General features: G+C 39.3%; 1 protein-coding gene across 1 annotated transcript in view; it reads right to left on the bottom strand.

Moving 5' to 3' along the window:
- LOC149567294 (uncharacterized) overlaps nt 1-15,292 on the bottom strand; it is a 36,881-nt gene that overhangs the window by 9,566 nt on the left and 12,023 nt on the right. Inside the window, exon 3 of the mRNA XM_089820467.1 lies at nt 7,387-7,684. Within this exon, the coding sequence (XP_089676593.1) occupies nt 7,387-7,684 (298 nt within the window). The remainder of the gene's footprint in view (nt 1-7,386; nt 7,685-15,292) is intronic.

Below are 15,292 nucleotides of genomic sequence, written 5' to 3'. Positions count from 1 at the left end.
ACCTGGTGCAAACTGCCTCAACTTCGGCGATCTGTCCACACACTCAGGAACAACCTTCGCTCTGCTACCACCTGACGCAGTGCCAGGCAGGAGAATCCCCAAAGGAGATGTCCTAGCCCCCAGCTATAGAACCATGCAGCAGAAAGGTAATAACAAGAAGCAACAATGCCAGGACAAGGAGCAATAATGCAAGATTTGATACCAAATCATAACAATATATTCATAAAATATAACTGATTACATGCAATGTGTCGGGCTGTAAGGCCTTCCCAGTTACGGCCAAATACAATGCAAGTAATAGTTCTGCAAGATCTCTCAAGATCCAATCCCAAACCCTGGTTACTAGCCCTTCTCAAAATTCGCTCTTCCAAGCTCCTCTACTTCTCCTAGCTGAATGATCATCCTAAAGACTTCCCACAACCCCTACTTATACCAATCTAAGCCACAGGCCAGCCCAGAACACATATTAAATACAAATACATAAATTAAATGCCAAAGTCGGCCTCCTACAACAATTAAATTCTCAAAATCGATGACTTAGTAAAATTGCAATATCTCCTAGCTCCGAATGAATTAGAACTCGATCTTCGAACCGTAGTTAGAAATCTAGGCCCTCTTCCATCCCTCAAATTTTCATCCTCTAACTCGTTGTAGAAAATTAGATACACGACCTACAAAAGGCACCAAATTCCTAAGCAAAGTCGAGCTCCCCCAGACCATGCCGAGTAACCAAAGACCATGCCGAGTGACCAAAGACCATGCCGAGTCCCAAGACCATGCCGAGCAACCATAGACCATGCCGAGAAACCAAGGACCATACCGAGCTCCCAGAACATGCCGAGCAACCAATGTATGCCGAGCACCAGTCCAAGCACCTTTCAAAGAAACTATCGAGCTTCCTCTCGTGAAATCCAAAGTAGCCACTGAGCAAACCCAAGATGCTCCTGCATCAGACTCCCCAGGTAAATAGAAAAGTGTGTCCCACACTTTGATGCCCAAAGAAAGATCAACCAACTTCATCTTCACCAAAGGCTTCCACTTCAACAGGGATAAGAAGACCAATCTACACATCATCCACATCTGCATCATTCTATCAAAGACAATAATCTCAACCACCCAATCAACATACTCCAATGAATAAATTGATCATAATGCTCCAACATCAAATCCTCATCCACAATAGCAACTAGTGAATCCATACTAGCAGCAACAAACTCCATATCGGCCACAAAATCCACATGTAGATCTCCATCAACACATGCCAAACTCACAACCCCAACAATCTCATTGCTCACAACAAGATGCCCTACAATACATAACTCACCGCCAACAACAATTGGATCATCCACGACCAAGTGCTCTGCAATTTCCATGTCAGACCCAACCGACTGATCATGAAAACCAATGTCCATCACAACATCAACAAGGTTAGGAATATCCTCAGTAACAACCTCCAGCTGCTATGCAAGTTTGGTATCAGACTCCACAAACTGATCAACAAAACCAAACTCAACCTCGCTATGCCATTCCTTCCTTACCTCATCCCTAACTCGATCAGCCAAGCTAGCTTCAAATCGAGTAGACATCTCAGACAACCGATCATCCAAGCTAGCTCAAACCGAGCAAACATCTTAGAAAAATTCCTCTCCACTACATCATGGAGATTCACAATCATATTAGGGTCCAATCCTCTCAGAGCCATCTCCAAGATCTTCATAAACCCTCTGCAACAAATCTTTCCCATGCTCCTTGTGACAACCAAATTGTTTGCAAGTCAGATCGCAACCTGCCGCCTTACACAAACAATTAGGAACCACATCACAAGTCTAGGACCATGGATCTGCAATCCACAAATTCTCTATGATCATGCCTCAACAAGATTATTCATCCATCTTTGCATCCATCGATCCATTTGTAAGCCCTCTGCAATTGCAAGCTAGAACCACAATCTGCCACCTCACAACCAAGAGATCTAGGACTCCAGAAAGAAAATCCACCACCAAATCAAGATCAACTCAGATCTACTTCTCCAACCCAAGACCTGGTGCAAACTGCCTCAACTTCGGCGATCTGTCCACACACTCAGGAACAACCTTCGCTCTGCTACCACCTGACGCAGTGCCAGGCAGGAGAATCCCCAAAGGAGATGTCCTAGCCCCCAGCTATAGAACCATGCAGCAGAAAGGTAATAACAAGAAGCAACAATGCTAGGACAAGGAGCAATAATGCAAGATTTGATACCAAATCATAACAATATATTCATAAAATATAACTGATTACATGCAATGTGTCGGGCTGTAAGGCTTTCCCAGTTACGGCCAAATACAACGCAAGTAATAGTTCTGCAAGATCTCTCAAGATCCAATCCCAAACCCTGGTTACTAGCCCTTCTCAAAATTCGCTCTTCCAAGCTCCTCTACTTCTCCTAGCTGAATGATCATCCTAAAGACTTCCCACAACCCCTACTTATACCAATCTAAGCCACAGGCCAGCCCAGAACACATATTAAATACAAATACATAAATTAAATGCCAAAGTCGGCCTCCTACAACAATTAAATTCTCAAAATCGATGACTTAGTAAAATTGCAATATCTCCTAGCTCCGAATGAATTAGAACTCGAGCTTCGAACCGTAGTTAGAAATCTAGGCCCTCTTCCATCCCTCAAATTTTCATCCTCTAACTCGTTGTAGAAAATTAGATACACGACCTACAAAAGGCACCAAATTCCTAAGCAAAGTCGAGCTCCCCCAGACCATGCCGAGTAACCAAAGACCATGCCGAGTGACCAAAGACCATGCCGAGTGACCAAAGACCATGCCGAGTCCCAAGACCATGCCGAGCAACCATAGACCATGCCGAGAAACCAAGGACCATGCCGAGCTCCCAGACCATGCCGAGCAACCAATGTATGTCGAGCACCAGTCCAAGCACCTTTCAAAGAAACTATCGAGCTTCCTCTCATGAAATCCATAGTAGCCACTGAGCAAACCCATGATGCTCCTGCATCAGACTCCCCAGGTAAATAGAAAAGTGTGTCCCACACTTTGATGCCCAAAGAAAGATCAACCAACTTCATCTTCACCAAAGGCTTCCACTTCAACAGGGATAAGAAAACCAATTTGCACATCATCCACATCTGCATCATTCTGTCAAAGACAAGAATCTCAACCACCCAATCAACATACTCACTCCAATGAACAAATTGATTATAATGCTCCAACATCAAATCCTCATCCACAACAGCAACTAGTGAATCCATACTAGCAGCAACAAACTCCATATCAGCCACAAAATCCACATGTAGATCTCCATCAACACATGCCAAACTCACAACCCCAACAATCTCATTGCTCACAACAAGATGCCCTACAATACATAACTCACCACCAACAGCAATCGGATCATCCACGACCAAGTGCTCTTCAATTTCCATGTCAGACCCAACCGACTGATCATGAAAACCAATGTCCATCCCAACATCAACAAGGTTAGGAATATCCTCAGTAACAACCTCCAGTTGCTCTGCAAGTTTTGTATCAGACTCCACAAACTAATCAACAAAACCAAACTCAACCTCGCTATGCCATTCCTTCCTTACCTCATCCCTAACTCGATCAGCCGAGCTAGCTTCAAATCGAGTAGACATCTCAAACAACCAATCATCCAAGCTAGCTTCAAACCGAGCAAACATCTTAGAAAAATTCCTCTCCACTACATCATGGAGATTCACAATCATATTAGGGTTCAATCCTCTCGGAGCCATCTCCAAGATCTTCATAAACCCTCTGCAACAAATCCTTCCCATGCTCCTTTTGACAACCAAATTGTTTGCAAGTCAGATTGCAACCTGCCGCCTTACACAAACAATCAGGAAACACATCACAAGTCCAGGACGACGGATTTGCAATCCACAAATTCTCTATGATTATGCCTCAACAAGATTATTCATCCATCTTTGCATCCATCGATCCATTTGTAAGCCCTCTGCAATTGCAAGCTAGAACCACAATCTGCCACTTCACAACCAAGAGATCTAGGACTCCAGAAAAAAAATCCACCACCAAATCAAGATCAACTCAGATCTACTTCTCCAACCCAAGACTTGGTGCAAACTGCCTCAACTTCGGCGATCTGTCCACACACTCAGGAACAACCTTTGCTCTGATACCACCTGACGCAGTGCAATGCAGGAGAATCCCCAAAGGAGATGTCCTAGCCCCCAGCTATACAACCATGCAACAAAAAGGTAATAACAAGAAGCAACAATGCCAGGACAAGGAGTAATAATGCAAGATCTAATACCAAATCATAATAATATATTCATAAAATATAACTGATTACATGCAATGTGTCGGGCTGTAAGGCCTTCCCGGTTACGGCCATATACAAAGCAAGTAATAGTTCTGCAAAATCTCTCAAGATCCAATCCCAAACCCTGGCTACTAGCCCTTCTCAAAATTCGCTCTTCCAAGCTCCTCTACTTCTCCTGGCTGAATGATCATCCTAAAGACTTCCCACAACCCCTACTTATACCAATCTAAGCCACAGGTCGGCCCAGAACACAAATTAAATACAAATACATAAATTAAATGCCAAAGTCGGCCTCTTACAACAATTAAATTCCCAAAATCGATGTCTTAGTAAAATTGCAATATCTCCTAGCTCCGGATGAATTAGAACTCGAGCTTCAAACCGTAGTTAGAAATCTAGGCCCTCTTCCATCTCTCAAATTTTCATCCTCTAACTCGTTTTAGAAATTTAGATACACGACCTACAACAGGCACCAAATTCCTTAGCAAAGTCGAGCTCCCCCAGACCATGCCAAGTAACCAAAGACCATGCCGAGTGACCAAAGACCATGCCGAGTCCCAAGACCATGCCGAGCAACCATAGACCATGCCGAGAAACCAAGGACCATGCCGAACTCCCTGACCATGCCGAGCAACCAATGTATGCCGAGCACTAGTCCAAGCACCTTTCAAAGAAACTATCAAGCTTCCTCTCATGAAATCCAAAGTAGCCATTGAGCAAACCCAAGATGCTCTTGCATCAAAAACTTTAGCTGCCATTCCATTGTTATCCCAAAAATGCAAGAATAATAGATTGCTGTCCTTAATTGCTTTTAGGAGATGTATGTAGGTGCAGACAAATTGCATATGTAGTCTCTCAACATCTCAAGGACACATAAATGTTTGGACACATGTCTATATGTGTCTCCAAGACATGGATGCACTTCTAATGAGGGTGATGACTACCAAGGCTTTGGAGACAAGTCTCTAGGTAATAATGATGAAATTGTATGGTAAAAATACAGACATTGAGGAGATCTTGTTGAAAAAAAGATTGGAAGTGCCTATACCCATTTAGACAATCACATAACAAGAATCCACCATCTAGGATGGTCCAAAAGAGGAATAGACTTAAGGGAAACTGATAAAGATTCCACCAGCTTTGACCTTTCCTATGCACTTCTAATGTAACTACTCATCTCTTGGGTTCACAAACAATTGAAAACCCTACAACCTATCTTCAAGGCAATCTTTTAAAACTTGAAAAGTAGTCATTGAAAGCATAAATTGCAAAACCAATTCTCAATAAGCATTGTCCATGGATCATTCTACATAATTTGCAGAGAGATGAAGAAATGGTTGGGAAAATGACTGCCTGTTACAAAGTGAATCACTGTCATTTCCCAAGATACTTGGAATATCTTAGAAAGTCACCATTGCCAATGAAGGTGATTACAGTTCCATCTCAATTACTTCTTCCCAGATATAAGTTGACAAAGATTTCCAACAAGAAATCGCATCACATAACACTTGGCCCTATCTTGATAATGGCAATATTCAATCTATGATTAAGCATGTACTGAAGATAATTCGAGAAAGTTTGGTATGCATGGCTTTGATAGTGAATAAGTCCCACTTTTCTATGCTGCTGACAAGATTCAAACAGTTATCCACTACTCTGTTGAATATGCCAAAACTTTTCTACCATAAGTTTTTAGGAGTGGAACTATTCTGAAATGTTGATCATCGGTAACTTCTATACCATCACACTTTGGAACTTATGCTGTCATGGGAAGGAGGTTTCGAGGTTGTGAAAATACAAACATGCAAGAAAGCACCCAACATTTGAGCCCGAGGGTAGTTCAGTTATGATAATTTTCAAGATTCAAACAGTTATCCACGACTCTGTTGAATATGCCAAAACTTTTCTACCATAAGTTTTTAGGAGCGGAACTTATTCTGAAATGTTGATCATCAGTAACTTCTATACCATCACACTTTGGAACTTATGCTGTCATGGGAAGGAGGTTTCAAGGTTGTGAAAATACAAACATGCAAGAAAGCAACCAACATTTGAGCCCAAGGGTATTTCAGTTATGATAATTTTCAAGATTCAAACAGTTATCCATGACTCTGTTGAATATGCCAAAACTTTTCTACCATAAGTTTTTAGGAGTGGAACTTATTCTGAAATGTTGATCATTGGTAACTTCTATACCATCACACTTTGGAACTTATGCTGTCATGGGAAGGAGGTTTCGAGGTTGTGAAAATACAAAGATGCAAGAAAGCACTTAACATTTGAGCCCGAGGGTATTTCAATTATGATAATTTTCTAGATTTCTGAAATTGTAGCCAGCTATAACATAAATGCCACACAACATGGCAAAATATCAGACTAATAGCATCATGGGTAACTTCTATACCATTACACTTTGGAATACCAAACAGGGCATTCTCAAATGACAACATAGCTAACTCAACATTTGAAGAGATTATTAAAGTTAAATGGTGGTTAAAAACTGAAAGAACTTTTGGAAACAAATGCTATTGAAGAAACAAAAAGATAAATATAAATGCTTGTAATGTATATTTTTCTTTAAAAATATGTAAAAATATAACAATGATGTCAGAAGAAGCAAATTTTTAAAAGAACAGAATTGCTACAGGATGACAAGACCTGTTTGAATGTTGCCCTCTAATTCCAACCAAAACATCATCTTAGAGATAACACTTCCAAAGCTCAAACAAGCAGCAGTGCAGATGATAACAAATATAGATAGAGGCATGCATCAAATTTATGAATCCACATGAGAAAATATTAGCATAGGCTTAACAAAAACAGAAGAGTAAATCAGATGGAAATAAATAACACCTCAAAGGGTATTCTTTTGAACAAGATAAGTTGTGACTCGATCCACCAAAATACACCACACCAAAGGAACAGTATTATTGAACAAGTGGTATCAAGGCAATAGAATATGCTAGAAAAAAATTATAAGTGAAAAATGGTATACTGTAAAATAAACAATGGTTATGTTTTCAAATAAAAATGGTAGATAGTCAGCTGTAGTAGTTGAACATGCAAACTCACCAAAAGCCTGTCTCTCCTCGTAAGAAGAAAATTCATCTTTTGAGGGAATAATATTGCAAATATTTCCAACTGATTCTATATCACTTGCATATTCATTTGGTGAGAAGGACATGTCGTCAAAAGCTAAAGCAAGTGATTCAGGAGTGTTTTCAGAATCTGAATCAGACATGTATGATTGGCAGGTCACCAAAGCATGCCACTGACTAGCCATAGACACAATCCTCTGGGCTCTATGTGTGATCCTTGCAGCTCCATGTAAACAGAGTACAAATCCTGTAACTTGAACTGCTGCACAAACCTGCAGCTCAAAAAGAACAAGGAAATAGTACAAATGTTGGAGGAAATTATGATGCACACAAATGTCAGAAGGAAACAAATTTTATTATTTTATATTCATCAAGAAAACAAGCAAATATGAATGACTATAAAGAAACTTTGCATGTTTTGTAGTATCCTTCCATGTCACCAATATGATGAAGTATCTCTGAAGATAATGTAGAAAGTCTATTTGGTAGGCTAAAATTAAGATTAGCATCTCAAGCATGCAATGTGATATAATAACTAGCAACAATTTTTAGATGCAACCTGATGATCGATTCCAGAAGAAAACATTCAAACCTTTTCAAGGAAGCTTTAAATGGTTCTTTTCAAATCGATGATAACAATAACAAGGTTTTAAAATATGTCACTTAGTTGCATGCATTGCAGACTCGGACTCCGAGAGAACTCAGCGGCCCAAAATTTTCAGCTCAGCAAAAACATGACAAAAACTCAGCAATTTTAGAAAGTGCTAAAAATCAAAATCTCCTAAAGGAACATATTCTTTTGTAAAACTCAATTACAAAATGTGTTAAAGTTTGACAGAGAAAATGCATGGTTTTATAGCAAGAAGAGCAAATGACAAATGCATTTAAACCAGTGTTTCCCTGCATTGACATTGTAGCCACATTTTTTGCATCTATAAAAATATTAGAGTTTAACTTGTGAAAACTAGCCCAAAAAAAATGGAGAGTACTTGGTAACTCGGAGAGTACTTGCAGAGTTTGAAAACTATGGCTGTGTTGATTGATCTGGATGATAAGTCCTCATCCATGCAAAAATATCTCTTGCTCTTCTAGTGGCCAACATATCCAGTGCCACAATCCAACATCATTGCCATTATTGATCAAATCCAATTTCAGTTGATAACAAACTTCGACAATTTCATTTGGTATTTTTATGTTTCCTTCCAATACTAACCCTATTCGGTTCTGATGATTGCTTTCTTAGCTGATGCCCATACTCTGCACTTTTATTGGACATAATACCAGTTATAACCATTTTAAATATTCCTCAGCATCACCTTCTTGATTTGAATAATATATACTATAAATTTGCACGAACCATGTTGGCAGGATTTTTCATTGATTTGTATAGCACTCAAATACTCTGTGAAGTCAATCTACACACCCCTGTATCTCAAGGTTGAAAGATGGATCATGGAGTATGATCCAAAACATCGATGCTAAAAATTTACACACAATCTGGCCCAGAAGTAAATCAGTTGAATTTTATTGATTGTGGAAATCTGCTATGTTTAACATTTTGGCCTTTATTACCAGACTCACTAATACCCTGTAAGCACAGGTTTGCAAAAATTAAATCGAGTCCTTTAGACCCGTTTCAAAATTCAATTAGTTCAGCTGTGTCTTGGCCAAATTTTTTAATTTCATTTTTGGATTTTTTATGTTCACTATTTCCAAAAGTGTTCTCGAGACTGAGTCAAATATCAATTTTCTGTCCTATGTGGCATCATATAGTGATTCACAGTATAATCTAAAGCTAGAGATGAAAGGGGGCATATCTAGCTATCATGTCCCTCAGTTTTGCTATCTGTTGATATATTATGATTACATATTATTAGGAAATAAAACTTAACACGCTTTTTGTTTTTTATCCATGCTTTTTTGGACTTCTTTGCTTAGTGTGTAAGCTAACTAAGGAATATCTGTGATTTTTTCAATTTTATTCCTGTTTTTCCTCTACTTTATGTTTTGAGGAAGCTTATATTATTGTGATTATTTCATTGTATATTATGAAAACTTCCACTTTTCGTCTTTTGTTCTAAATTGTTTCTTTAAAAGTTGTATATTTGGTTCTAGCACTCTAGATAGATTATTTGTTGGTAAAGCTAAAATTTTGCATGGTATCGGAGCTCACAATTTCTAGAAAGAAGAATAAAATCTCTTTTTCGGGTATTGAAGATTAGAACTCAAAAAGAAAGATTTCCATTGTCTTCAACAATTTCTCTTACTAAATTTTGTGTATTCATGAACTGAGATAAAGTTCCATTTATAGGGGCTTAATCATGTCTTCTAGTAATTGTTTCATCCTTTGTTGTCAAGCTGACCTCAAGAATTATTTATCTTGGAAAGAAGAGATAAAGAATCACTGTTTTGAGCAGGATTTATTGCCCTATCTCCTTGAGCAAAGCAATTTTGAGCAGAAAAATGCATGGTTGAACAGTAATGATATGGTCTGTGGACTGATATGTCTTACTATTTTTGAGGATATTATGCATCATATATAGCGCACTGAGTGCCCTTTCATCGCTTGGACCGTTATCTAGCAATCGTATGGGGACACTAGTTCTTCATTTGAAAGTGATGTTTCTTTGGAAGACCAAGCATTTATGGATGATACCGAGATTTCTATTGCCCCAACTTTGTATGAATGCATCCTTTTTGGATGACCAATTTGTTGATACTTCATCTATTGTTGCTTCTTCAAAGTTCGAAATCGCTTCATTGAGAGGTTCCAATGATTCTTTCCAGTGTTACAAATGTAAATGGCGAAAAATTTGAATGAATTAATCAGAGATCAAACTGATCTATATATACAAAGAGGAGAGTCGAATAGAATAGAAACATTCTATTCTAGACTATACTAAATATTAGAAACATTCTAATATTTATAGAGATATAATAAGATACAATAGTGAGCATTAAAAGGAAACATGAAGGTTATTTTAATACCCCCCCTTAATGCTCAATCTATTTACTACACCAATAGATCCCCTGAATTTAACAAACTTGTCAGGACCAAGGGGTTTAGTGAAAATATCTGCTGATTGCTCTGAGGTAGGAACATAGCGTAACTGAATAGATCCATCTTCTACCAATTGTCGGATGTAATGGCAATGAAGCTCGATGTGCTTGGTTCGTTCATGAAACACTGGGTTCTTGGCAAGTTTGAGTACGCCCTGATTGTCTGAAAACAAAGAAGTCGGACCTACTTGAGGAATATGCATATCTGCAAGCATCTACCGGAGCCAAACTGCTTCAAAAGCTGCCTTGACAGCTCCTCTATATTCTGCTTCTGTAGAGGAGAGTGCATGTGCATGTTGCTTCTTACTGGTCCAAGTAACTACTGCAGATCCGATATTAAACACATAGCTAGAAGTAGATTTCCTATCATCAACTGAGTAGGCCCAATCGGAATCAGTGAATCCACTGAGCTGAGGAGTAGTACTCCTTGTGTAAAGAAGACCATAATCTAAAGTACCATGTACATAGCGTAACACACGTTTCGCTGCAATCCAATGATCAGTCTTGGGATTTGTCATGAACCGTGAGATGTAGCTGACTGCAAAACTGAGATCAGGTCTAGTAGTAGTAAGGTAGATGAGACTACCTACTAGCTGCCTGAAGAGTGTTTCATCTACAGGAGGAGAAACAGATTATGCGGACAATTTCAGACCAGTCTCCATAGGAGTGGAGGCAGATTTGCAATCCTGCATTCGAAACCTATCAAGCAAACTTCTGGCATACTCGGACTGAGACAAAAAAATGCTGTTGTCAGTCTGCCAAACCTCAATACCTAAACAATAATGAAGCAATCCGAGATCTGTCATATCAAAAGTTCTGCATAGATCCTGTTTGATTTCTGAAATCAAATGTTCTGAATTTCCAGTAATGATCAAATCATCCACATAGACAATATCATTACCAGAGTGTTTAATATACAGATTACTGTCTGACGGACTACGCTGAAATCCTTGAGTAACCAAGTAATGATCAATCTTTATGTACCAAGCCCTAGGGGCCTATTTAAGACCATAGAGGGCCTTCTGGAGTCTACATACTTTGTGTTTTGAACCAGCAACCTTAAAACCTGGGGGCTGCGTCATGTAGACTTCTTCCTGTAATTCACCATTGAGAAAGGCACTCTTCACATCCATCTGATGAACTTTCCAACCATACTGAGCTGCAATTGCAAGAAGAATGCGAATAGTGCTCATTTTGGCTGTTGGTGCAAATGTCTCCTCATAATCAATGCCTTCGCGCTAGGTGAATCCTCGAGCAACAAGTTTAGCTTTGTATTTTTCCAAGGTACCATCTGCATGGTACTTGACCTTATAGACCCATTTACAGCTAATGGGTTTCTTCCCAAGAGGAAGATCTGAAAGAACCCAAGTGTGGTTTTTTTGAAGACTCTGAAGCTCAGAATCCATTGCTTGTTCCCATTCTGAAATTCCTTTGGCCTCTGCATATATCTGGGGCTCAGGGATACTATGGATGTTGGCCATAAGAGCTATATTAACTGTGTTGTGCTGAAGGCTCTTATTTATGGAGGTTCTACCCTCAATGAGTTCATCAGGACGAAGATCACTAAGCGTTTGAGCCCACCATTTTGGCCGAAGAGTCAAGGAGCTAATATCAGATGCTGTCGGAATAGCTGGAGGAGAAGCAGGAGCAGGAGTTGTATTATCTGGAAGTGACTGAGGTGGTGTATCAGTAGCATCAGATGACTCATATAAAATAGAAGAACCTAAGTCAGAGATTGCTGAAGACTAAATCTCGGAATGTGGTGGGGAATCAGAGAGCGGAAATGGTCCAAATTCCTCATCAAACACAACATCACGACTGAAGATTAAACGATCAGTATTTACATCAATCAGTCTGTAGGCCTTATGTGTGTGACTGTATCCTGTAAACATAAGTTTCTCGCTTTTGGAATCCAACTTAGTGTGTTTGGCATCAGGAATCCATACATATGCCAGAGAGCCAAAAACTTTCAAATGGTTGATCCTAGGTTTGCGACCAGACCAGGCTTCCTCAGGAGTCTTATGATTAACTGCAAGGGTGGGTGACCGGTTAAGAAGGTAGACAGCTGTGGATACTGCTTCTGCCCAATATTTTCTGGGAACATTTCTATGTTCTAGCATAGCCCTAGCCATTTCTGTGATGGTACGGTTTCGACGCTCTACAACACCATTTTGCTGAGGGGTGTGAGGTGTGGTGAACTGACGTCTAATGCCATGAGTAGTACAGAAGGCAGAGAAACCAGAAGAACAGAATTCCCCCCCATTATCAGTCCTAAGAGTACGGATGGAGGAACCAGACTCTTTTTCTACTAGAGCTTTAAACTGCTGAAATACAAGAAAGGCATCTGATTTTTGCTTAAGAAAATATACCCACATTTTGCGACTGAAATCATCCACAAAGAGTAAAAAATACCTGTTCCCAGTAATAGAAGGAGTATTCATAGGACCACATACATCAGCATGGACTAGCTGGAGTACTCTGTATGCCCGCCATGTTTCACCATTCTTAAATGGTGGCCTATGTTGCTTCCCTGCTTGGCAAGCTCCGCAAACGCGATGGTTCTGGGTCTGAATATTAGGTAGGCCATGGACTAAATTATCTCGAGCAAGTTGTGCTAGATATTGAATGTTCAGATGACCGTATCGCTGATGCCAGAGACTGCTGAGAGCAGATGATTCGGCGATGAAGGCATGCTTGAGGGAATCACCTGAATCTACAAGCCTATAAATACCATGATCCTCAAGACCGGAAGCAAGGGTAGTGCGAGAAGCACGATCAATAATCGAACACTTATTTCCACTGAAAACGACATCCAACTGAGGGGAGTGCTTTATAATCTGACTAACAGACAAAAGATTATGTTTCATGCCAGGAACATAACATACATTGAGAAACATGAGTTTTCTTCCTCCAGTCTGAATCTGAACATTGCCCTTGCCGAGAATATTGTATTCTTCACCGCTTCCAAAGATTACTGAGTCAGAATAGGGAGTGAATTCAACAAACCAATCACGCCTATGAGTGAAATGTCGGGAGGCACCAGAATTGATGTACCAGGCAGAAGATTTCACATGATTTGCAGGTATGCTGGCCATAAAGGCATGATAGATAGATTCTTTCTGCTCTGAGTGTTGGGTAGCATTGGCATACTGTTTAATTGAGTCCGACTTCTGATGCTGCTGATACAGATGCTTATAATATGTGAATATTTCAAATGGCACAAACTTCGAGGTGAGAAAATTAAAGACCTAGAAAAATTGGAGTACCCAAAAAAGAGCTCGAAAAACCTAGAAATAAAGTGTTGTCGGAATTCGGATCCGCTAGCTTGAAAATCGAGGCACAAAAAACGAGGCACCCACAAAAATTTGATGAAGACCCATTTGAGATTTCAAAAAACCCACCAAGAATATGTGATCAAAAAAATTTTTGGAGGTCAAAAAACTAGGGTTTCGAGCAAAAACCTAGTCGGCACCTTCGAAGGTCAGATTTGCAGGAAAAATGGCAGATATAGGCAGATTTTGGAACAAGCGGATTTGAGATAGACGGATCCAGGCAGATAAGGACAGATTGAACACGTTTTCACTCACACAAAATGCCGAGTTGCAAAAAAACGACGAGTTGCAGAAAAACGACGGTAGAAACCCGCGATTTGTAGAAGATCAGACGTGAGCCAAAGAAACCTGCGATTTAAAAAACGTGAACTCGGGATTTGCAGAATGAATTTCAGATTTCTCAGAACAGAAACCCTAGACGGGTTGTAGAGAAAATGGCAGAAATAATTTCGAAATTTAGAGCAGATAATTTCGAAAGAAATTATAAACTATTCAAAACCATTTGAAGCAATAGCTCTGATACCATGTTACAAATGTAAATGGCGGAAAATTTGAATGAATTAATCAGAGATCAAACTGATCTATATATACAAAGAGGAGAGTCGAATAGAATAGAAACATTCTATTCTAGACTATACTAAATATTATAAACATTCTAATATTTACAGAGATATAATAAGATACAATAGTGAGCATTAAAAGGAAACATGAAGGTTATTTTAATATCCAGCAGGATCATTTATGCATTTTGGATTCGGTTCATTGGAATTAATTTCTAGCAAACATGTCTTGTTTGTTTGTGGAATCCCTCATTTTGGATCTAGATGACAATATTGACTACATACATATTCTCTTTGATGAGGCTGGTTCTTCTTTAGTTATGAGGGAACCTTATGATACTCTTCTCCAGTCTCTACATCATTATTCCTTGCAATTTGATATGAGTGTGGATTCTTTGATACAACATTCTAAGCAGATCTCTTTGCCTTCTAAGGAGATACCTAAGTCTTTGGACTATGATCTACATTGGTCTTCATTAGATTCAAGTTTTTCATATTCAGCAGTGCCTGATTTCATTATGACAACTTTCAGCATTAACATGGAGACTACTAAGCAATTTTCAAAGACGTGTATCTTGAGTTTTATTCCTACCTATTCCTTTCAGGGATGGGGAGATTCCCTTCATACATATTTGATTTTATTTCTTCCTAAAGGGAGGAATGTTGTTCAACGTTCATGGTGTTAGTGTAGTTTTTTATTTTTCCTATTTTGATAGGTTTTTCCTACACTTTTAATAATCTCGCTTAGGTTAATAAAGCATGTCTTATTAGGTGAATGGTTGTGAGGTGTCACCTTCCTACATGTGAGCATCCATTAGCTATCTTGGGAAGATACTTTGCTATCTTTAGTCCAATAGATGGTTGCTCCTCATTGGTTGGTGTTGCCACCTCCTCCCTCTTCCTAGCCTATATAAGCATGCTACCTGGC

This window comes from Cupressus sempervirens, chromosome 3 (genome assembly GCF_028749045.1).
Source record: "Cupressus sempervirens isolate cs-2001-9-10 chromosome 3, ASM2874904v1, whole genome shotgun sequence".
Taxonomy (NCBI): Eukaryota; Viridiplantae; Streptophyta; class Pinopsida; order Cupressales; family Cupressaceae; genus Cupressus; species Cupressus sempervirens.
Note: the sequence above shows the minus strand (reverse complement) of the source record. Positions and strands in the feature narration are given on the sequence as shown.